The sequence below is a fragment of the Diospyros lotus genome, chromosome 1 (assembly GCF_014633365.1).
Source record: "Diospyros lotus cultivar Yz01 chromosome 1, ASM1463336v1, whole genome shotgun sequence".
Lineage (NCBI taxonomy): Eukaryota > Viridiplantae > Streptophyta > Magnoliopsida > Ericales > Ebenaceae > Diospyros > Diospyros lotus.
The window spans coordinates 34,671,981-34,695,357 of NC_068338.1; the positions used below are offsets into that span (position 1 = coordinate 34,671,981).

A 23,377-nucleotide genomic window follows, 5' to 3' on the forward strand; every position below is an offset into this window, starting at 1 on the left:
CCAAAGAATACATATGATCAACAGACTTTTGAATATATAAAAGAGTACAATGAGTTTCTATTAGTCGATAAATATTATGTACTTTAAAATTGAGTAACAGTAATAGCAATACAGTTTTATTAATTTATTATTGTTAATAATATTTTTAATGATGTCATTATAATATGTTATAATAATAAATATTCGGTCAAAATATTATACTATTAATAAATTGTTTTAGTACGTATGTGAATAGTTTTAATATTAAATTGTAGTAATTTTCTAATAATATTAACACATTAATGTTAATAATCATTAATAAATATATCTGGTAGTACAAATATTTTCTCTGATATTATAATAATAGCTATATCATAAATATTTTTGATATATGAAGTTTAATATAATTATAATATTGTTAATACTTCAATAATGTGATATTAGTAAATCACCATTACTTTGCTAACAAATTAAGTATGAAATCATCATAATATTATAGTCTTCTCGTGAACGTTATAACATTAAAAACAAAAATGTTTTTATATAAATTTTTTGAAATTGGGTAAAAGAATACAATTATTATTAATATAATTAATAATTATTTATATTATAGTATTAGAGAATATCATGAATATTGGATGGATAGTATTAATCTTATAATAATATTATCAATTCAGTTCATGATTTAGTTAGAAAATATTATTAATAATAAATTATCATCATTGAAATTTTAATATTGTCAATGTCATAAATATGTTATTGATACTTGATAGTATTAAATTATAAAAATAATAATGATTAATATGTTAATACTGTGATATTCTTAATGACACTATATTGTGTTATGCAACAATATTATTTTATCGATAACACAATTTTACTTTAAGAGATATAATAATATCATTTTTGTACTATTATAATTCGAGTTTCATAATATCAATAACAATAATATTTGAAGATCAAATTGGTAATGAACATTAATATTAATTCTAATTAAAAGTTTTTAAGTTTTTGTTTGGTAAAATCTTAAATAATTTTTAATTTTATATTTGTAAATTTATTGGTTAATAGCAATTAAAATATAATAACAATGCGTCTTTTGGACATATTTTCTAGTATATTAAATTCTGTAGATGGTTGAGAAGCATAAACAACAATTTTGGATGTTTTTCAAATCTTAAGGTGAGAAAATGTGTTTTTCATTCAATTGGTCAGGCAGTCCAGTCTTAATTGGGCCACATCTTTCAACTGGGTCGGCCCACAAGGAAGTTGATGAGCAGGGGCCCCAGGGTATTTTTTAACCTGATTGTCACGTTTCAAGGCTGTTTGTACAGGGTATTTGTGCTTAAACCTTACTGGACAGATCAGCCCAATCAAGAGTTTCGTATGTCTTGATTCCCACAAAAGTATAGGCTGCACCCAATAGCAACCACCAGTTAAAAATTCTCCTTTATAAAAAATACAAAAACAAGTTGTGCAGCTGACAAGTAACAGCATAGAATAGTAAATCAAATCAAATAAAATTGAAAACGAATCAACTATAGACCACTAGTGGCTCTCAGTCAATTTATATCGATCGACGAAGCCGTCCCTATATCTAAAGAACACGCCCACAAACGCTGGCCTTTTGCAAAAGCGAAAGCTGTGATATTACAACCAGAAAATTAAGAATGAAGACCATAACAGAAAGAATGATCACACATATATATATATAAATATATATATATATCGGTCATTCATCGAACCCGGACAATACCTTAACCATGATCTGCATGACTTTAACCCGCATTTGTAGTGACAAAATGTAATCAGCTGTGTGCCTGAAAAGCCCGTCAAGGCCCACAGACTCGCTCTTCGGAATAAGCTTCCTCAATGTTCTGACCCTTTTGTCGACAATGCTTTCGGACCTTCTAGAAACCCTTCTGGTCCTCTTGCTTCGGATGTGCCCTTTCTTCATCAAAGCCGCCTTCTGCTTCCTCCCTTGCAATCTTCTCTTCGTCACCTGCGCCTTCAAAGCTTTTCTCAACAAAGGCGAAGGATCCTTTGTACTGTAACTTTCTGGGAAATCAAGGAAAGCTTGCGAAGAGGAACCCATGAAGCCGCCAATTGTATGTATTTTGCTTTGGTTGGTTGATGTCAAGGAGCAAATCTCAAACGGATGCCCAAGTGGCAGCGACTAAGGGGGTTTTTATAGTAAGCAGCTTGGTGGGGATGGAGGATAATATCACGTTTTTCTAAGAGTGGAGCCCTGAGACAGCTTCACGGAAGGCTTCCAAGAAAACGGGGTGAGTGAATGAGAGATGGCCAAGTGTACAATGGGTGGGGGGGGGCTGCTTTGCTAGTTGCCTTGGGTCTCATGTTCTCCAACTCAATGCACATGAACCCACATGATTCCCTTCACCACCCATCTTCCTAAACCACCCCTTTTATGAACTCCCATCTCATCAAAACACCCTGGATTATTCCTTCCCCACTTTCCAAATTCAATGCATACATAATCTGAATTGGGCTCCTTAATCTGCTCATTCCAGCTCAATCAGTACCAGACAATGTACACATGTAACTTATTATATATATATAATGGGATTCATAGTGGTTAGACCCATGTTCCCCAAGAGGAAGCCTTAATTTGGATAAAGTATTTGACACCTGCAGGTTTAACGAGTTTCTGACATTCATGAACTGGAGAAGTTGATATCCTTGCGTTTTTGGACAAGGGATATGATTTTCTGACATTCATGAATTAATCCAGATTTTCCTTCTAAGCATGGTTATAATTATTTCCAATCCAATCATAAATCATGCATCCATGTCTCAGCATGTCTAGTGCAAAAGTACATATGTCAAACTGGAGAACTTAGATCCTTGTATTGGATAAGGCAGATGATTTTTAACATTGACGAACCACAGGTACTCCTAAAGATTATTCTTTTTATATGCGAGTAATAGCCAATCATGTCTTAACATGTCTGCTTCAAACAAGCCGCCAGGACACGTATACTAGTGGGAGATGATTAATATTATCTCAGGGAAACATATATATATATATATATATGCCTTTTCTTCCATTGGATTTACGTGAGTAAATTTGGTTTACTTGAGTTTATCGATCGGCAACCAAACAGAACAAGAATACTAACTTTTTTTTATGAATTCGGCTGATAGAAGTATACTTCTCAAATTCTCAATATAAATTCACATAGTGCAATCTTTTGTTATTTGTTTATTCTTAAAGGGTGGCCGAAGAACATGCTGCCACATGCACTTGCATAAGTATAGTTCTTAAGCCAGCAAATAAGAGCAAATCATCTGGCTAAGCGCTGAATATGGGCCATTGGTTTCTAAAACATTTAAAACCATGAAAATTTGTGTGCATGGTAATGGAGTAAGTAATTGGACCCCTATGTTTCATATTATCTTATTTGCCTGCATGTTGTGTAGGCACAGGTATAGAGAATGTAGGCTCCCTTCTTCTGCTACCGTCTGGTGGTATATATCTCTCTGTTTTCTTTCTTGTTTCTGCCCTTGCTTCTTTTTTCATAGGTCGCAGGAAACAAGATTTAGCTGAATATCTTCATGTTGCACCACATGATGGTTCAGCTAGTATGTTCAGAATAATGTTGTAGTGACATTTTTTAATCGCCAAAATATTCTCTACACATTCCAAACAGATCTTTTCTGTTTTTCCTCGTATATCACTAGTTAATTTTCATTTAGATAGTGTTTGTTAATTAAGATATAAACTGAAAAAGTTAATATATGAAAAATATTCTAAATTTTTATCATTTTCAATATATTTGTTAAATTTATCTGACAATTATTGAAAAAAAAATCACGTCATTTCTTATCTGAAAATTTTCAAATATGTTTATCTCTTCCCCTTCAATATATATTGGACCTTACAGATAAAAAAGAAATAATACATATATCATTTTTTGCATTCCAAAAAATTTAACAAATAATTTTATAAAATTTTTGAAATATTTTGCAATCTTATTTTGATCATTTCATATTTTGATTCGTTAAGTATTCTAATTTTATTTTGATACAACCTTATTTAAGAAAGATTGCCTTAATATATAAGCTTTGTCATTAGCTTTTTTTTTACTTTCATTAGAATAAAAATTTAGGGGTTAATCTCTACTATTCAGTATATTTCCTATACTGAATAATGAATTTGGTTCGAATAGGCCATTCCACTAGTGAATGCCAAGTTGATCTTGTTCCAATAGTTTTGACTAGGAGTGTTCAAAAAATCTGTTGGATCGCGGTTTTCGGCCGAGTCGAATCGAACCGGTCGATTTTTTGAATTGGTGGTTCGATTCGGTTTGAAAAACTGCCAAATTGCGCGGTTTGCGATTTGGCAGATCGACGGTTCAATTCAAAACCGAACTGCCCTCATATATATAATATATAATTAAAAAAAATTAAAAATTAAAAATATAAAAGGGGCACCAATGCCCTCAGATATTCCTCCCATTTCCCCCAAACCCTAACCCGCACCCACCCACCCACCCGCCGCAGTCTTTCTCTCCTTTGGACCCTCGAATCGCCGATCGGCGCCAACCCATCGACGGCAGACGCACCTCTTAACATTGCCACCATTTTCGATCACCAATATGCCGGTTGCTGGTACCTCTTGACATCGCCACGGTGTTGCCTCACAGCAGTCCAAGCCTGTTGCCTTCTTCCCCCAGTGTTTCCGATCGATTCGTCGGTTGCTGGTATACGGCTTCATGACTTTCTCTCTCACAACTGTTTCTGACTTTCTATTGTTTTATTATAAAGATTTTTAGTTACAAAATGCTTGTGACTTGTGAGGAAAAACTTTCAGTGAGTGTTGTATTTTCTCTCTCCCACCCGCCTTATTGCTTTCCCTGCTTCTTGAGCATTTATGATAATACACAATCATTACTGCTTAAGTGTTTAAACTGGTATGATCTTCAAGTTGATATTCGGGAACTGGCTTGATCCAAAAATTTAGTAAACTTAAATCTGTTGTATTGTGACTTTTAAACTAATTGAATCTGTTGTTTTTGTTGCTATCATGGCATGCTTTAGCTAATCACAGTGTATGGATTTTAGTGTTGGAAATGTATGCCCTAAAGACACGTTTTGTTTAATTTATGGTAATGATGTTTCTTTTATTCAGTTTATGGTACATATATTATTTGCATTTAATTGTTATAAAAGTGTCCATGCTATTAAGTAAGTGATTCATGTGATGGGTCGTTCTTCACAGTTAGGCATGAATCATGGGTACTTAATAAGCAAGAAAATATTACTCTTGATCTTTTGATAGAACTGGGCATTCTATCATGATAAGATCATTGTGCAATAGATCCTAATGGATGATGGCTTGCCTTAGCCAGTAAACAGTCCGTTTACTCTAATTGTACAAGCGCATTCGGAATGCGTAGAGTGGACCTGTGATAGAAGCTAATGACAAAGTACTAATTATCATGGAGCTAGTCTATCACTGCTACTACGTGGACGAGTACTCTAATACTTGAGTATTAGTTGGTGGTCTAGTGAACCTAGAGCTATATTCTTAGATTCACTGTAGGTGAGGTCTATCAAAGATCAATATCCTTTTGAGTTGGGAGTATGGTTTCTAATTAGCTAAGACAGACTAATACAAGATAGTTTCTGTGATTCACCCCCTTGTGATTGTCCAAGAATAATCAAATAATCCAGGGCCCTGGGAACGTGACTTAAGAGTGTGTGCTTCTGGGTAGCTCCCAGTGATAAGCAAGTACATTCGAGTAGTCACGGATTATTGGACTAGTGATCTAAGGATGGTAGAAATCATTTAGAGATGTGTTAGTACATTATTCCTTTCTAAATGATGGGTGTTACGTAGAGGGGTATTTTCGTCATTACACTAGTAGGTCAAAGACATTACATATGCAAAATTATTCGTGGGGTCAGTGTTACCATATGGTGATAGTTGGAACACTTAGAATGACAAAATATAGCTACTAGGTAGCAGGGATATTTTGGTCATTTTAGTAGTCGTGAATAATTTGTCTTTTGGTCCCCGGAGTAGCTCGATATAACTCATGTATTATTTAATACATTTGGCTTGTTGGGTGAATTACATTGAGAGAGAATTATTTTATTCAGAATGGTCCATAATTAATTGGGCTAGAATAAAATAATAGTTCATTAGTCTTTAATTAATTAATTGGGCTAACCCAATTAGAAAATTAATTAAATGGACTTGGCCCATTAGGGTTTGGCCCACTAGGGTTTTAACCCTAGGGTTCTCCCTATATATTCTGTCTTTTTGGTTATTTTTCATCCAAGGTTCTTTTACTCTTCTTCACCGAAAGAGAGGCCACGAGTTCGAGTCATACTTCGGAAGATCGAAAGAGAGCTTTCAAGTTCTGATGCGAAGGAGCCGAAGGATTGCAGGACAACCGTCGTCTCCACTACGAGAAGAAGCTCCCGCCCATCCTCCGACTGTCGCATCTTTCCGTCCGGTAATCCGTAGGAGAAGTAAGTTTCCTAGACTCTAATCAATACGAGGAACGTTTTTTATTAAAAACCGCTTCCGTTGCATGCTATGTTTCCTCGGGATGATCCTTCATTTAGGTCTATCAATCAGTGTATTACAGTGAGTTTGCAGCAAAAATACAAATTTGGAATCGGTTCAAACCGAACCAAATTGGCACGGACCGGACCAAATGTAGAAATTGCCAAACTGCAGAAACCGAACCGAACCGTGCGGTTCGATTTTCCGCATCAAATCAAACCGAGCAACAGTGTATGGATTTTAGGTCTATCAATCAGTGTATTACAGTGAATTTGCAGCAAAAATACAAATTTAGAATCGGTTCAAATCGAATCGAACCGAACCGAACCAAACCGGCTCAGATCGGACCAAATGTAGAAATTGCCAAGCCGTGGAAATCGAACTGAACCAAACCGCATTCCGAACCGAATCAAACCGCTCGGTTTGATTTGGTAGAAAACCGAGCCTGCGGTTCGATGCTTTAAATCGACTTAAAATCGACCAAATCAAACCGCGACACCCCTAATTTTGATCAAATTTTGGATGCTGACTTCATATATTTTGTAGCTAGCTAGAGTATTCTTCTATAATACTTGTTTTGATAAAAAGTTGAATTCTGACAGGTTGCTTTTCTTGTTTCTTGCATTTATTTTGTTTAAAAAGCCCTTTTGTGTTTTTGGGGTCAGGGAAGAATGAAAAACAAAAGAAAGAAACTCAAAACAGGTCTTCAGTTAGCAGTAAGCAGTAACAGCAGTCAATTTAGTAGCTAATCTAAAAGAATTAATGTAACATGAAAAGGAAAAGCCAAATCCTGTACCATTAACACCCTCAAAGGAGCGAGCCGTTGGAGCAGGCAATCAAATTCCAACCAATTAGCCTCACCATCTACTTCTTCGGTTTTACTTTCACCTGACCCAGATGATGCTTACAATATGCCCCGTTCTCTTCGAACGCCTTTACCAGCTTCAGGAACAACTGCCTCATGCCCTCGCTCTCATCCATTAAGTCTCCGTACTTCGTCAGAATGGGATGGGCCCTCCGCCTAAAATGGCCTGCCACAAAGTCTTCGAATCCCCGAGGCGGCGATTCGAGTGTTCGAATCATGGCCTCGCACGACAACATGAACTTGTTCTTGTTCCATTTCGATGTGTACAGGCGGATTGGCTGATTGTAGTAGGGTTGCTCGTTCAAAATCAGGCACCGAATCGAGAGCAGCACTTGTGCGAGATTCGATCGCTTCGGGTTCCACTTCTCCGCGTTGCACCCGAACCAGCCGTAGACGAGGCGTCCGTACCAGTTCTCCAGAAGGCTGAGGCAGACCTTGCCGTCCGGCCGGAGGCCGGGATGCAAATCGAGTCCCTGAGAGTGGAACGAGAGTTTCGGCGGCCGCGCCGGATAGTCCCCGGGGAAGAGAACGTCGAAGAAGAAGATGCCCAGATGGTAAGGCGTATCGGGAGGGCCTATAATTGCAGCTCTCATTAGATCGATTCTGTTTTCGTAGCCTCTGACGAAGATTGAATTCGGCAGGTTTGAGCCTAAAATCCTCCGTTCTTCTCGGAGCGTTTCGGCCAGAGAGCTTGTTGGCGGGACCGGCTTCGTAGATCTCCCGCAATTGACGAAGTGGTGATCCAATGGAAGGTTTCTATCAATATCAAAGTTCTTGAACCGCTTGAATCTCTTGTCCGTTTCGTCTTCGATCTCTTCAATCTCTCCGTGTAAGTTGTTTTCTTGGAGCCCGTGAACATCCTCCATTGTTGACCTTTGATCATCAGCATTAACATTAACAAATTAAAACTTCTTCTAGGTAGACGTACTAGAATTAAAGGAGGAGGGCTGGCCTTCATCTTGAATTAGAGTGCCCATGTTGTAGACGTAGCCAGTGGTAGTAGGAGTGTCGTGTTGAAACGCTTAAAACTCTACTTGTAGGAGTAGTAATCACAGGACTAGACTCTTGAGATCGTAGGTTAGTAGCGAATTACTTCCAAGTAACTTCGATAATTAAAGAGAATTTTTTGAAGATTTGGATTTCGATTGTAACCAGTTGCATTATTTTTGGGATCAGTAAATTTTAGATAATTTGATTTCAAATTCAATCTTTGGGATAAATACAATGAATGGATGAAAGAATTTCAATTATTAACGGTTTTTACTTTTTACTTGTAAAATGAAATCAATAAATTAAGGTCGATGATTTTATTTGGATCTCATTTTATTTTTTATTTTATGATTAATTTTATTTGTCTCTCATTTTCATCAAATTTAAAGACTGGACAATGTGAATCGAAGTTTTTATCTCTATCTTTAATCGTAAGTTAAAATAAAAACATCAATTCACTCACTGTGTTTCGGCCACTCAATTTGGCAAAACTGAGAGGCAAAAAAATCAATCCAAAAATAAAATGTGAAAATTTTAAAGAATGGGAAGTAGAAATCGCAGCTATTGCAAATTCTAGTGCTGGGAATTTTTAGGTAATTTCAATAAGAATAAATGAAAAGGACAAGTATTTGGGGGCACTACACTAGTACCTCTATCTCTATAAATATACCATACTTCCCTTTAAATTTCACCACATAGCAATTTTTCGTTGATTTTTACACCATACCATCTAGGTTTCACAACACATTATCTCATTTTTATATTACACACTCTTTGAACTGCATCGCACTTCCCTTATTTTTTATATTGCACTTTGAATACACACCCAAGATTACTGTAACAGTCCCATAACTAAAGTATTTTAAGAAAATAGATTTTGATGGCAGCTATGCATGGAATCCAGTACTTCTAAATCTGAATTTTGGTCGGACAAAAAAAATCTGAATTTCTAATGGGTTCTGATTGATGGGTTGGGGCCTTCCTAGCTTTTTTTTGTTTTTTTGTTTTTTTAACTCGACAAAGTCATCGTTGCCTCCTTTCAAAAGCCTTTACCGTAACATGTTTGTCGGTTTACCCGATCCAAAACAATCTCGATTTATCGATGCTTCAAGGCCCATATCTTCAACTCTTCCAGATCTTCTGTTGATTAGATGGTCAGCCCATAATTCGTCTTGTTTCTTCGGCCCATACTTCAAATCTTACTCCAAATAAAAATTCGGAATTTGGGTTCCTGTGCTAAATACCAAAAAGAAAGGGTCTGGGCCCTTTGGGGAGGTGTCCTTGCTGAAATGGAGAATTTGGGTTGGAGTTGAGAAATATAGAAAATTGGTGGGGTTGGAATTCCTTTGTTTTTGGTATAGGGATTTAGCAAGGGTGAAAAAGAGTTTCAAAATGACACGAAGATGTATCTTTTTGGATGCTTTGGTGTGACCACATGGATATGTATGATGTGAGGATTATTAATTAATTAATTAATTGCCTGTACATCCATTATAAATGCAATGAATCGCCAATTTAGGGTAAGAGCAAGGCTAAATCTTTCCAAAATATATTGGAGACTTTAGAATCATAAGATGAACAAAAGAAAAGATGTTGAAAGCGGTTGGTTAGTTAGGGCGGCTGGCGAATCTAACATTAAAAAACTTTTTCTTAATTATCTCATAAACATTTGTTCGTTGGTCGGTATACGATTGGCCTATCCAAAGGAATGGATAAATCTCTGTTCTTAACGCGTAGTCTTCCATCACGTTCAACTTCTAAGTTCCAACTGTCGACTGGAGTTCTGTTTTTCGTTTCTAGTTAAATGTGGATTGGGTTGGGTGGAGTGGGTAGAGAAACCCTTGTTGTTTTGTTGGGAGGCGTCCGAGGCCGACGTTTGAATTTGCTGGGTTTATCCAACCCCTGTTCGTGTTTTTAACTACGACATGGTCTATGGTCTATGCCTCTTATCTTACACACAAGTGTTGATTGTTGGTGTGATGGTTCACACAAATTTTTCTGAACGATGACAGATGAAAACGATTTGTGATATATAGTTTATTGTATCCCTGTACAGGTCGTTAAACGCGTGGAGCACTTTAATTGGAATTTTGATGTTCATGACCTCCCTTGGCTCCAGTGTTCATTCTTCGCCTGTCTGTCTGCCCAAATTCAAATTCAAATAAAACAAGATGGAAATAAAGTCAAAGAAAATAAATCTATTTGTAATTTAATATTAAATAGAGATATGAATGGAGAGAGAGTAATTTAGTGTTGAATAGAGATTGGGATTGAGAGATAGTAATTTAATTTTGAATAGAGATGAAAATAGAAAAGTAGTTGTCTATAAATGAGTTTCCAATAAAATTAAATAGCGTAAAAGTGTCACGATCTACTCTGGTAGAAATCATATAAGTATAAAGGATCAAATATTTAGAATTATGAAGATTTACAGTTTTATTTGTGTAAAATCTATATATTTATTAGTTTGGTTAGATCTCATTATAAAAATATTATTGTAAATCTGTTAAGAATAAACCATATTACATTTTTGTGTCCTTTTCTTCTTCTTTTTTTTTTGTGATATGTTTAATAATCTGACTTAACAAAATAATACCAATGCAATATAATATTACTATCCTATTTTACTATTGATGCCAGACAATATATAAACTGTTAGAGCGGGTAGTTTTTCTTTTCTGTTTTTCAATTCTCGGCAATTAATTGTGCTCAAAGCATGCGTTGAATTGATAGCTGTCTCTGTTTTCATGTTTCCCAGGGCAGTGAGGCATTAGAATCAATAATACAACTAATAGTATTAAATAATTGTTTGCAGTCTCGAAGGCATTAGTAAGTTCATTAGTTCGTAAAATATCCATTGAATTGGGATACTGACCACCTTCGTCTCTGGTATCTTCCATCTGGGCCCCCTTTTTTTGGTCTTTTTAGTGACGTTAAAGCCGAATTCTAATCTAAGCACCACTTAGATTGACACGAAAGATAAAGAAAGCCAGGAAGCTTCACTCTGTTTCTCTTCTGCTTCCTCCCCTTAACCAAGCACTCAATTTTCTGTTCACCTATATTCTAGATTTAGGTGAGGAACCTTTTCAGTTATCTCAACTCTGTGGAAAGTATTTCTTGTCTATGATGAAGATTTCATATTTTTATAGAATTTTCATATTAGTAAAATCACACAACAATTAATTTTTCTATCTCAGAAATACCATTCAGATCATTTTTCATACGTAGAAATTATGTTTGTATGCTATTTTCCATATATAATTCATTTTAAGACAATTACCTTGAAAAATGAGAATTTGCTAAGCCATTTTGTGGGTAAAGGGAAGAATCTAGGAGAGTGCTACTATAGGAAACACTGGATCGTCTTTTACCTTTAGGGGGCGTTTGGTACGAGAGAAATTTTAAATTCCTGAGATTCATGATTCTTGGGAATATTCTTGAAAATCTTTGATTCCCAGGATTTATGCAATTTTATGTTTGGATAGATTTAAACATTCTCTGGAATGTTAAGTATTCTTTTCTGAGAATTTTACATTCCTATTATTGGTTTAAATATAACATTCTTGGAATTCATGTTCTTTTTTCAAAATTACCCTTATTTAATTCTTTATTTAAAAATGATAAATTTCTTCTACTATATAAAATATTGGGACCCACAATATCTTTAGAAAATAAAAAAATGTTATTTTTTTACACATTATGTATATATATACATAATAATATATATGTTTGTATGAATATTTACTTTAATATATATAATATTTTATAATAAATAATATAAATATATTATAATATATTTTTATATTTAATATAAATATATTACGTATATATAATATGTTTGTATGGGGTTATAAAAAAGTAAGGGGTGTTTTAGTCTTTTAATGTTAAAAAATATTTCCAAGTCCATGGGAAACTTAGATTCCCAACCCCCATGGAAATCTTTTTGTGGGAAAATTACTTAAAAATCATTTCCGGAAATCATATTTCCCATAATTCTTTTTATAAAAAAGTTATACCAAATATGGGAATATAGATTCCCAACCTAACATTCCCAGAAATCTTAAAATTTCTTCTGTACCAAATGCCTCCTTAATGTAATGCTAAGATGATTGCATCTACACTCTTACATGAATTTTTGAAGTTTTGGGTTTTATAGTGATATTGATAAGGTGAAGCATCAAACGGTGCCATTTGAGCTTGGAGATAGGAAGGTCGCGTATGGCAACTGCAGGTTGCCATGTGGCACCAGCAGAATGGCCATATGCAGCAACCATCCCTCGCTCAATTAGGAATAAGTGATCGTGTTGCACGATCTGATCTCAGCCACTCATCCTACCTTTATGAGACTCCATCCCAGTCGTCCAAAATTACTAATTATCTCTCTTCTTGAGATATGGAGCGTCAGACGAGAAAAAGAAGAAAGAGGGAGAAAGAGAGAGATTATCGTCTTCGGCCTAGGGTTTTGGGGGTTCCTTTGTTAGCTCTGTAAATGCTTTGTATAGTTTTTTTCTTTGTTCTCTAGTTCTATAGATTAGCCTTTAATTTGTATTTATGATTATTTGGACATTTTGATAGAGAACCATTAATGTGCAGAGAGTGTTTGTGAGTTTTTGAGGTTGTAATCTCCGTTCTTCATTCATAGTACAATGAGCTCTTCTCATCGAAGCTTAACATGGACGTAGCTTTGTTTTAGGGTGAACCACAGTAAAACCTTGGCCTCTCCTTTATTCTTTTCAGTTTACGATTTATATTTTCTGTGAATATGTTTGTGTATGCTTCCGGCCATGAAAGTATGTTTTCTGTGATTGAACTTGTTTTAGTTTTTCCCTAGAGTTTTACTTGTATGTTCGTAACATATGGCATTTTGAGAAAATATTTAATGTAGCTATTAGATGGTATCATAATTTAATAGTATATATTTGGATTTTGTGAATATATATAAAGTTAACTTAATGTATTTAGTTATAATCTGAATACATGGTAACATATTATTAGAGTGTGATTCTATATGAACATGATAACGTGATATTGCAGTTATATTGATATTTTCTTCTAGGCAGCCAATGCCAAGGTAAGAACTTTCAACTATTACTCTTTGGAGTAAAATAATTGTTAGAAGACACTAGAAAGAAATAATTACAGTAATTACGTAGCAACTCCCTGCCTTGAGATTCCACTAAGGAAAAAGCAAATAAGGGATGGAATCACAACACCTGGATTCTGCAAGAAGTTAAAAACAAAGACAATCAATCATTCAATCTTTACAAATAATTTAAAGCAACACAACACAGAAAGAAAAGAAATGAAATAACCAATTCTAAATTGGGGTTGTTACTTAATGGCATGTAGTTAACTTCCCCAAGCATTCAAAAACAACAAAATTCAAGACACAAGAGAGGTTTATTCTTTAGCACAACAATCAAGTTTCCTCGTTATAGCACCAGGATCACATTTCAAAAGACAAAAATCACTTCAGAAATCCCGCCTGCCTCTTCAATCCAAGGCATACTCAAGTCCAGTCTGAAATCAGCTGACCACTCGAACCCAACCTCAGCACCATTCAAATAACACTTCCTTGGTGAACCACTTGAGAAAGCCAAGAAATTCCCTTTCCCCTTCACTTCAATTTTCACAGTAGCCCCAGCACCATTCTCAGCGTAATTCAAGCTCTTTATGGTCCCTTCACTGTTGAACATATTGGTTAGTCCAATTGGTGCGAATTTGTTGGTCGGACCAAGGTTCTTGATAGGCACAAAGCTGAATATCTCAAAGGAAGATGGCCGAATTGTGATCTGAATTGCATCAGACATGGTTTTTGCCAATAATAGTTTGTCTTCCTGGTTAAGATAAACTGCATACTCCTCCGCTTTACCCATTTCCGCTGCTTCTTCCTTTTGGTCCCATTCTATGTCACTGACATGAACCGAACCAGACATTGGCTTGTAGCATTCTGAGTGGCCTTTGATCCTTCTTTCTTTAGAATCCCAACCAGCTCCTTGGCAATTGAAAGCACCCACCACTCCTCCATACTGATGATAAATATGTAACATATAAGTACTGTCTTTGATTCATTAGTAATCAAATTTTAGCATCTAGAAAGCAAAGGGTAGGTACCTTGTTGAAGTTCCAAATCTTAAGAATGGTGGTGTTGTCGAAAAGTGGGTTTTTGAAGAGGCAGTCTCTAGTTGGGAGGGCAAAGTGTTGGCACTTGGGAATGGTACCATCAGGGAAGACAAGTTTTTTAAGAAGTTCAAAATTGTGGCCCCCCAAGGAGTCACTCACATAGACAGGTCCTCCACAGATGGCTCTTGATCCGGCATGGAACTTTGCACACAGATGATCAGACTGGAACATATCCCAGTCAGGCTGGATGATCTGTCCCATCCACATGCTGTTGTATGCACAGTGGATCATATGAACCCCCTGTAGCCAATAAACGCCCATTGGATCACCATTTGGATCTTGAAACCAAAAATCATCACCTGCAACAGTCAAAAAATTAACTTAATTGCTCTAATTATTTGTTAAAAGATGCAGAACTCAGTTGGGTTGAATCTTCATACCAACTCTTCCCATGGATATTTGCTCTGTTCCAAGGAAGAAGAAGTCATTGCATTGCTGCATACTGGAGATCAGTCCATTTCCATTGAAATTCTTTGCTAGAGACTTTGAAAGCCCCTTGTAGTAAGCCTTGGCAAGCTCAACCCTGCCTCCATATTCCTCGGACACGTATTCAAGTGTCTGAATCAAGCATACGAGTTATTTATTAGAGAAATCCCTACAAATTTAAATAGGGAAGACAAAGTAGAGAAACAGTGGAAACGTAATAGGAAACTTACATGAATGACATCCACTTTAACACCAGTAATTCCTACATTGGAAAGGTAGGAGTGCATTGAATCGTACAGATCCTGGGCTTGATCAGGATGAACAAGTCCTATCCCACCCTCAACTATTTTCACCACTGCAAGATCGTCCATCGTTCCATCTAGTCCTGGAGAGAGTTTGCAAGGGATGATCTTAGAGTTCAGGTGAGTTGCTCCCGGCCTAACACCTCCCCATGCACCGCAAAGAGCATGCCAAACATAAATATCATCCAAGCCCTTGAAGTTAGTCCTCAAGTCCCTGGTAAAAGCCTTCATCCCATTTGCTTCTGCTTTGCAAGAACAGCTTCCACACCCTTGACTTGAAGCTTTATCTCTCGGTTCTGCACCAAATATTTTGTTCAACTCTTGCTTCAATCTTTCAATCTCTGACTCAAACTGGGACAAGTCAGTAGCCCCAGATTGAGCAGCCTTGTCGAGAGCCTTTTCTGCATGCTCGAGCTCGATGGCCTTGGAGATTAGCATTTTAGGCTTCTTTGGATCAAACGGAGGAGGATTAGGTCCCAAGAAAGATCCACTCTTGTAATTCCTGAACTTCTCACATTCGTCAAGCCCGTGAAGTCTGGCCGTCATTTGAGTCCCACCCAAAACAAGATTTTTTGCGTCCTCGTGTGGATCTTGTCCATCTAGGTTTATGCTTTGCCATCCATCGTCAATGATGATGAATCTCGGGGAGAGACCTCCATCTGCAAATTCCTTCACTCCATGCCAGACTCCGGCGGTTCTACTGTCAAGTAAAATGCATCCCAAGTGCACCAACCGAACTTATCAACTAGGGGTGGGACTGATTTCTCTTCTAGCAGCTTAAATGTGTTCAAATGAACTCTAAGAGCAGCATAAGCTTCTTTCATTATGTTGTAAGGATTTTCGGACACATGGACATAGGCAATGGCATCGAAAAATGATGCTTTTGCTTGAGTAGAACCACTTTCAGCACAGATCATGACCTGACCATCGGTGCCAGGAAGAAGGGCAGACCTAAACTTGCCTTCAACTATGGGCACAATAAGGACATATGAGCTTATTTCGGGGACATCTAAGAGTATCCATTGAGTCTCCATCTGTAAATCTGATCCAGAGCTACCTACCCACAGGGTAGACCACCATGTCTTGAACCTGAAGATGCTAAGAAAGCTCCTACCATTAAATTTACCCAAGGAGTTCATCAACTTATCAGAAGGTTCCTCCTTGCGGAATCCAAGGAAACCGCCCTTGTCGGATATCGATTGGACGCGCTGGAACAGGGCAGGTGGAGCATCAGAAGAGTGACAAATCGAGGAAAATGTTTTGAAAGTGATATTGGAGGGAACTTCACAAAGGAATGGCACACTTTCAACAGAGAGCTTGCCATCAGACAAATCAAAACTATTCTTCTTGGATGCAAGAACTCCGAATATCGAGTCCACAGGATCATTAGGGGGTGCCATGGCAGAGGAAGAAACAGAGTAAAACGGGGAAAATACAGAGTGGTGGCAAACCAAAAGAACAGAATGAGGAATTCAGAAATTTGAACTTTGAAGGAAATCTTGGTTGTGAAAGTAAGAGAGAAAAAAAGAAGAGATGAATTGCTAAACAAGAAAGCTTACGAACACCAAAGAACTATATGAAATCAGAAAGTGCTCAAAGAGATAGTAGTCTAGTTATGGAGAAGTGTGTAGCAAAGCAGAAGGAAGTGCGTGTGGTAAATGTTTAAAAATTAGAATCAGGAAAGCTATCAAGATAAGAAAATGGGACATTTGGCGGTGGTGAAGGGGAATGGTGTTAGAAAATATAATAATTTTTTTCTTCAACTTGCTCATACTATATGCTTTATTTTTTTATTTAAGATGCTTAGTGGATCAATAAAATAATTATAATATTGTATTTAAATTAGCAATATATAAATATTAAAATAATATGATACTATATAAGAAAAAATAAAAACACAATAATATATAAAAAGATATAAAATCGAAACTTATATAACACATAATTTTCTTAAAACAGATTCATTATCTCACCAAAAGTATTAGAGACTAATCGGCATTTGTTTTTTAGGATACAACAATTTATAAATTAAAATTAGTACAAATTTCAGAATTTAATAGTAAACTAAAACATTAGTTGAACATTATTAAAACTGAAAGAATATAAGAATTTTTAAAAAATAAATTTACTGTGAACTCTCATTGGACAAATCCTCTATTTATAAAGAATGAAATAGACAAAAGGAAGGGAAAAAGAAAGAAAGAAGAAAAATGAGAGAAGAGGGAGAAACGTGGAAGGCTTTGCTGCCTCCCTCAATTATATATTTATATATATATATATAATATTTTTATAATATATAATAAATAGATTTTTTATATATATATATATGTTAATAATTTATATAATACTCTACATTATTAATTTTAATCGTCTCACACATTAAATGGATTATGCACTCTCTTAATTTAGCATATAGTGCACCTCTTGTATTATTTTTATAATAATATAAATTAAATATTATATACACATATTTTAAATAATTTTTCATTCACTCATTCATTAATTTGGACACGTGAATATACAAATATTCTAAATTTTCAAACAAAATGGACTTTGAGGTAACTGGGTTCTCGGCAACCGACGACTTGCCTCCATGGTCAATGACCTGAAACCGAAAGTAATTCTTTTCTCTAAGAGAACACCTCAAAAAATATAGATAGAGAGCTCATCCATGGATGGCCGTCCTTTGATCGTTCACCGCCCTTTTGCCTTTTCAATTCTATTCTTGGTGCACACCTTCCTTTTCTGGTTGAAGCTTTGGTGGGCAAACCCAAATACAAAATTTATTAACGGGTTTTTAATACTGTTGGGAGGAGAGAGAGAGAGAGAGAGAGAGGGCAGCAGTATAGTTTTGTTTATTTTCTCGCGGCTAAGAAGTTTCTCGAGGATTCTTAGAGCTGGAGGCTGTGTTCATTGCTGGCGTACGTTGGCCATTGAGACAAACGCAAATGTATCTGCAAATTGCATATCACGACGTGAACTTTTAGCAAAAGTCAAATGTTAAAATCGGGTTCTTTCTGGGACATTACCCTAGGTGAAGAGATGCAGCCGGAATGCTGAAAGCTAGCCTTTTTCTAGTTTTGTTGGGCTGTCCCCAGTCCAACAACTAGTGCAAGTGATTGCTCGGGAGCTGTCCTATTAAAATGAATTCATAACGTTCTTTTTCATTCCTCACCCCCCCCCCCCCCCCCCCCCCCCCAAAAAAAAAAAAAAAAAAAAAACCGAAACCACAGAGTCATTTTATTAGGATTTGTTTTATGTTTACCTGATCTCCAACCAACTTATTTTGGTCCTCTTTAATACTCTGGTAAGGGCCATCTTTCCTTCTGGTACTTCTAAGTCTGGACTTGGGATGGACCAAGCAAACCAAAGCCCCCCTGTCTATATGGGCCTAACTGGGTAGGCCTCCGGAAATTCTGCACTTGGGACCCAAGAATCTAATTCATTCCTCCAAGGCCAACTAGGAAACAAGAAGAAGAAGAAGAAGAAGGAGGGCAGGAAAGAGATAAAAAGGGAATTGGCATAATAGGAGGAAGGATATAGAAAGGCGTAGTAAGCTATTTCTTTTAAAAGGAAGATAAAAAGATCAGAATCTGCATTTGACTTGATTTGATATCCTCCTGCTTTAAGGCGCTGCTTGTCTTCTTCCCCAGGATGCCCACATGTTGGGGTAGGTTTGAGGCCCATCTTAGAGCAAGTTGCGAAAGTTAAAATGCTTGAAGAATCTATTGGACCGTGGGTAGGATTTTAATTTTATCTCATTTATCTTAGGCCCATTTTTATGACATCTCTTTAAATTTAAATTAAGATTTGATATTTTTATGGTAGTAAAAGCGTTAAACATATTGCCTCAAATAGGGACACTCTATGCTGGGGCTGTCACCTTTTTAATAATCAATTCAAAGGTTTAGATTTATTAATATTTACAGTTTTATTGGGATTCAAGTTATAATCAATTAACTAAAAAGCAAAAAGGTGATTGGTTGTGACAGGGCATTCTGAGTATTAGAGAATTTTTCTTGAATTTAGAACTTAAGATTAAAGATTTAGAATTTAAATTTCATTTATTTATTCTTGTGTGGAGTTATTTTTTGCTGAGACTGAGAGTGGGAGAATTGGGAAGTGGCCGCAATAACATAACATGTGAAGTAATTGCAAATTACGTACAAAAGGATTATTGAATTGAATTTAGGATTATTGGAATGGATCACGTGGAAGTCAAGTGTTCAAATTGCACGAAGGAAATAATTATAATTATTATTTAAAAAAATAAAGAAAGAAAGAAAGAAATAGAAATGCACACTAATAATTACGAACGTAATTAGTTTAAAAGTAGGATAAGATAATTCTCATTGCATTATTATTATTATTTCATTATTATTATTACATTGCCTTAGCTTAGCTTAGCTTAAGCTTAAGCTTACTAGTTAGTTACGAGGCATGGGCATGGGGATGGGGAAATACTTAATTAATACTTCTTACAGATATATAGAATAGAATAGAAATGCAAGTTCATGCCCAATCCAGTGGATGCATGCATCATGCAGTCCTCTACTTTCCGCATCAAAATCCGCCGCCACCCCTCTCCTCCACCACCCCCACCAAATCCTCCTCCTCCTCCGGCACCACCGCCAAACCCACCACCCTTTCCACCTCCAGCCCCCCCACCTATGCCTCCACCTCCACCAGCACCACCGCCAAACCCACCGCCCTTTCCACCTCCAGCCCCCCCACCTATGCCTCCACCTCCACCAGCACCACCTCCAAACCCACCGCCCTTTCCACCTCCAGCCCCCCCACCTATGCCTCCACCTCCACCAGCACCACCTCCAAACCCACCGCCTTTTCCACCTCCAGCCCCACCACCTATGCCTCCACCTCCACCAGCACCACCTCCAACCCCACCGCCAAACCCACCGCCTTTTCCACCTCCAGCCCCCCCACCAATGCCTCCGCCTCCACCAACACCACCTCCAACCCCACCCCCTTTTCCACCTCCGGCGCCACCGCCAAACCCACCACCTTTTCCACCTCCAACACCGCCACCTATGCCTCCTCCTCCACCAGCACCACCTCCAGCGCCACCGCCAGACCCACCGCCTTTTCCACTTCCAGCACCGCCACCGACGCCTCCGCCTCCACCAACACCACCGCCAAACCCACCTCCTTTCCACCTCCACCACCGCCACCTATGCCTCCGCCTCCACCAGCACCACCTCCAACCCCACCTCCGGCGCCACCGCCAAACCCACCGCCTTTTCCACCTCCAGCACCGCCACCGACGCCTCCGCCTCCACCAGCACCACCCCCAAACCCACCGCCTTTTCCACCTCCAGCACCGCCACCTATGCCTCCGCCTCCACCAGCACCACCTCCAACCCCACCACCTTTTCCACCTCCAACACCACCGCCTTTCCCCCCTCCAGAACCGCCACCGATGCCTCCGCCTCCACCAGCACCACCGCCAAATCCACCTCCGGCGCCACCACCTCCACCTGCACCCCCTCCTTTGCCTCCCCCTCCACCACCACCAATGCCGCCACCTATCCCACCTCCTTTCCCTCCTCCAGCACCGCCCCCTCCACCAAAACCCCCTCCATGGCCACCTCCACCACCAAAGCCGCCGCCGCCGCCATGTCCCTTGCCAAATCCTCCATGATCAATGGTGTCTTCCTCAAGCCTTCTTCCTTCTGCTATTCTCACAACCAACAAAGCCACCGCCAACAAAGTTAGAACTAACACTACTGGAACATGTTTCGGAAACTTCCCCATCTCTCCTATATATGAAAGAGAAGAAAGGAAATGATCATGAGAAGCGTGTTTGCATTGCTTCATGCAACAACCATGACAACTCTATTTATAGTAGAGTTAGCGCCCTGGCCCCTGAGAGATCAAGAACCCCCCAGCTAAGAATTAATTAATAAATAATTAATATTGCATGAAGCAGTATCAGTCTCAGAACCAGAATATATAGAACAACCAGCTCACTGATCTCTCTCACTCTCTCACTCTCCTCTCCTCCCTCAAAGTGGCATCATGCATGATAGTTCGATGTAAAATTTTCAACAGAACTTGACTTTTGGATCCTCCAAGTCGGTCGTCGGTGCATGGTGTGCGGACCTTTTTTTTTTTTATTATTGCATTTACAACACCCCCAACCACCTATCCTAAATGCCACCTGCCGCCGCCGGTCGTTTTCCTAATTAATTCATCCATCATCGCATCCATATATATACGATATGAATATGATAATATATATGGAATAATAATAATAATACGTAGTTTGCTTTGTTCACATGATCATGACGAGTTCGTTTCTTCCTTCGTCTTCGAATTAATTCTGGGTTTGGAATTAGATGAATATAATAATAATAATTATTATTATTATTATTAATTACAGGCCTCCAACAACGAACTCCAAAGGTAGAGTAATTGCCGGCTCTAAAGCTTAATTATATAGTTGCAATTCCAACTGGGAACTTATTAATTCAGATATATATATACTGCATATATATATATATATATAAAGCATGAGAGCAGAGCAGAGCAGAGCAGGGAAATAAATAAGAGTAATGGCAGGCAGGCAGACAGAGATAGATAGATGGGACAACATTTCAAATTTCTCATTTATTTCTTTGACCGATCATCATTTCATTTTAGTCCGGAATGCAACTCATCTACTCAACTCACTCTCATACCGACACCATCTATATTATTATTATTATTTCCCTACATATATATATATATATACATACACTTATATGGGATCATTTATATTGATTATGAAACTTTTTAGACTATACAGTGATTATATTATGATAAATTGATATTCGTATTAATAAATTATAAATTTAATTTTTTGTCATGTATAGTGAGGTAAAATTTCTATCTACGATTTACTTCATCTGTTAAAATCAAGAACACAAGCAATGAAGCACTACGTAAGGATGATAATCCCAAAAAACTCTTGATTAATGCCCTAGAACATAATTCGAGCAATTAAATAAGCGATATATCAAGTTCGTATTAGTGAATCATGAATTCAATCCTAGCTGTGCAATGAGATAAAACCTCACATTTGGGATTTATCTCCTTTATTGAAATCGAGGGTATGAGCAGCGAGGACTACGTAAGAACAATCATGCTAAAAAACTCCTGGTTAATTATTCCTAAGATTGAAATTATCTTCATCTAATTAGATACTAATATTTGTTGGAAATATATATGCGACAGGATTGTAGATGCGTATAACAAGGCTAATCCAATATAGCAGAAAATACAATACAAAAAAGAAATAATCTAATACAGCAGAAGTAAACTAATCCTGCAAAAATTGATCATGCAATGCGATAAACAACAACAAACCAAGAATTTAGCAGTAAATCAACTAATTGGAAACAGCCGAAATAGTGGATCTGGAAATTGTAGCAATCTGGAAATTGGATCGGAATAGCAGAATGAAATTAGCAGCGATCTGAGATTGCACGAACTGGAAACGGAAAAACAAGAAGAGGGACTAAGTAGCGATCGAGACACGCTCTTGAAGACAAATTTCGCCTTTCACATAGCAGACTGCGGAAACTGTCTCAATAGAATACAACGATCGTTCTGGTTAAACTACAACCACGATCAAGCCGGATCTGGCAGAACTCGCTGGATAATGTTGCCCTCCACAACTCAAGAATGGAAACACGTACGAATGGAAGATCGATCACCGGATGTATGAAAACTGAAGAACGCTCAGCTATATATAGCTGATAAACACAAAATCGACAAATTAACATTCAATTCGAAGGTTAAAACATGCAGCCAAAAGCAAGTTAAAAGATGAAAACGTGAATCAGGAAATTCGAAACTCAAACTGAAAATCAAAAACATGATAACAGTTTCAGCAGCCAACCAAAATTTATTTAAATAAAATTGTATATTTTCCTCATTGAACCGATCGACCGAACGGCGGTAACAACACGCGTGGGCTAGTAAGAGCTCACCCGCTCACAAAATCTGAGTGTTCATTGGTGCCCAAACCCAAATAGCAAATGAGGGGTATTTGAATGTTGTGCATTTTACTATCTTCCAATGTGAGTTCAAATT

General features: G+C 37.4%; 4 protein-coding genes across 4 annotated transcripts; all 4 read right to left on the minus strand.

Moving 5' to 3' along the window:
• Window positions 1-1,112: 1,112 nt before the first annotated feature.
• LOC127813570 (uncharacterized) lies at window positions 1,113-2,399 on the minus strand. Its single transcript, XM_052354599.1, has 2 exons — window positions 1,736-2,399; window positions 1,113-1,392 (listed from the first exon to the last, which is right to left on the minus strand). The coding sequence occupies exons 1-2, from the start codon at window positions 2,072-2,074 to the stop codon at window positions 1,183-1,185; spliced, it is 549 nt and encodes a 182-aa protein (XP_052210559.1). The 5' UTR covers window positions 2,075-2,399; the 3' UTR covers window positions 1,113-1,182.
• Window positions 2,400-7,224: 4,825 nt separating this feature from the next.
• LOC127798643 (putative ubiquitin-conjugating enzyme E2 38) lies at window positions 7,225-8,521 on the minus strand. Its single transcript, XM_052332186.1, has one exon. The coding sequence runs from the start codon at window positions 8,246-8,248 to the stop codon at window positions 7,382-7,384; it is 867 nt and encodes a 288-aa protein (XP_052188146.1). The 5' UTR covers window positions 8,249-8,521; the 3' UTR covers window positions 7,225-7,381.
• A 5,081-nt stretch (window positions 8,522-13,602) lies between these two features.
• Window positions 13,603-16,941, minus strand: LOC127793584 (stachyose synthase). The gene is given in 5 exon segments (XM_052324365.1): window positions 13,603-14,401; window positions 14,487-14,854; window positions 14,936-15,113; window positions 15,212-15,972; window positions 15,975-16,941. Coding segments are annotated over 5 exon segments (2,592 nt in total). The 5' UTR covers window positions 16,684-16,941; the 3' UTR covers window positions 13,603-13,825.
• Window positions 16,942-20,209: 3,268 nt separating this feature from the next.
• Window positions 20,210-21,392, minus strand: LOC127797850 (glycine-rich protein 5-like). The gene is made up of 2 exons (XM_052331014.1): window positions 20,719-21,392; window positions 20,210-20,628 (listed from the first exon to the last, which is right to left on the minus strand). Exons 1-2 carry the CDS (start codon window positions 21,116-21,118, stop codon window positions 20,330-20,332), a joined length of 699 nt encoding a protein of 232 aa, XP_052186974.1. The 5' UTR covers window positions 21,119-21,392; the 3' UTR covers window positions 20,210-20,329.
• Between the last annotated feature and the right edge of the window lie 1,985 nt (window positions 21,393-23,377).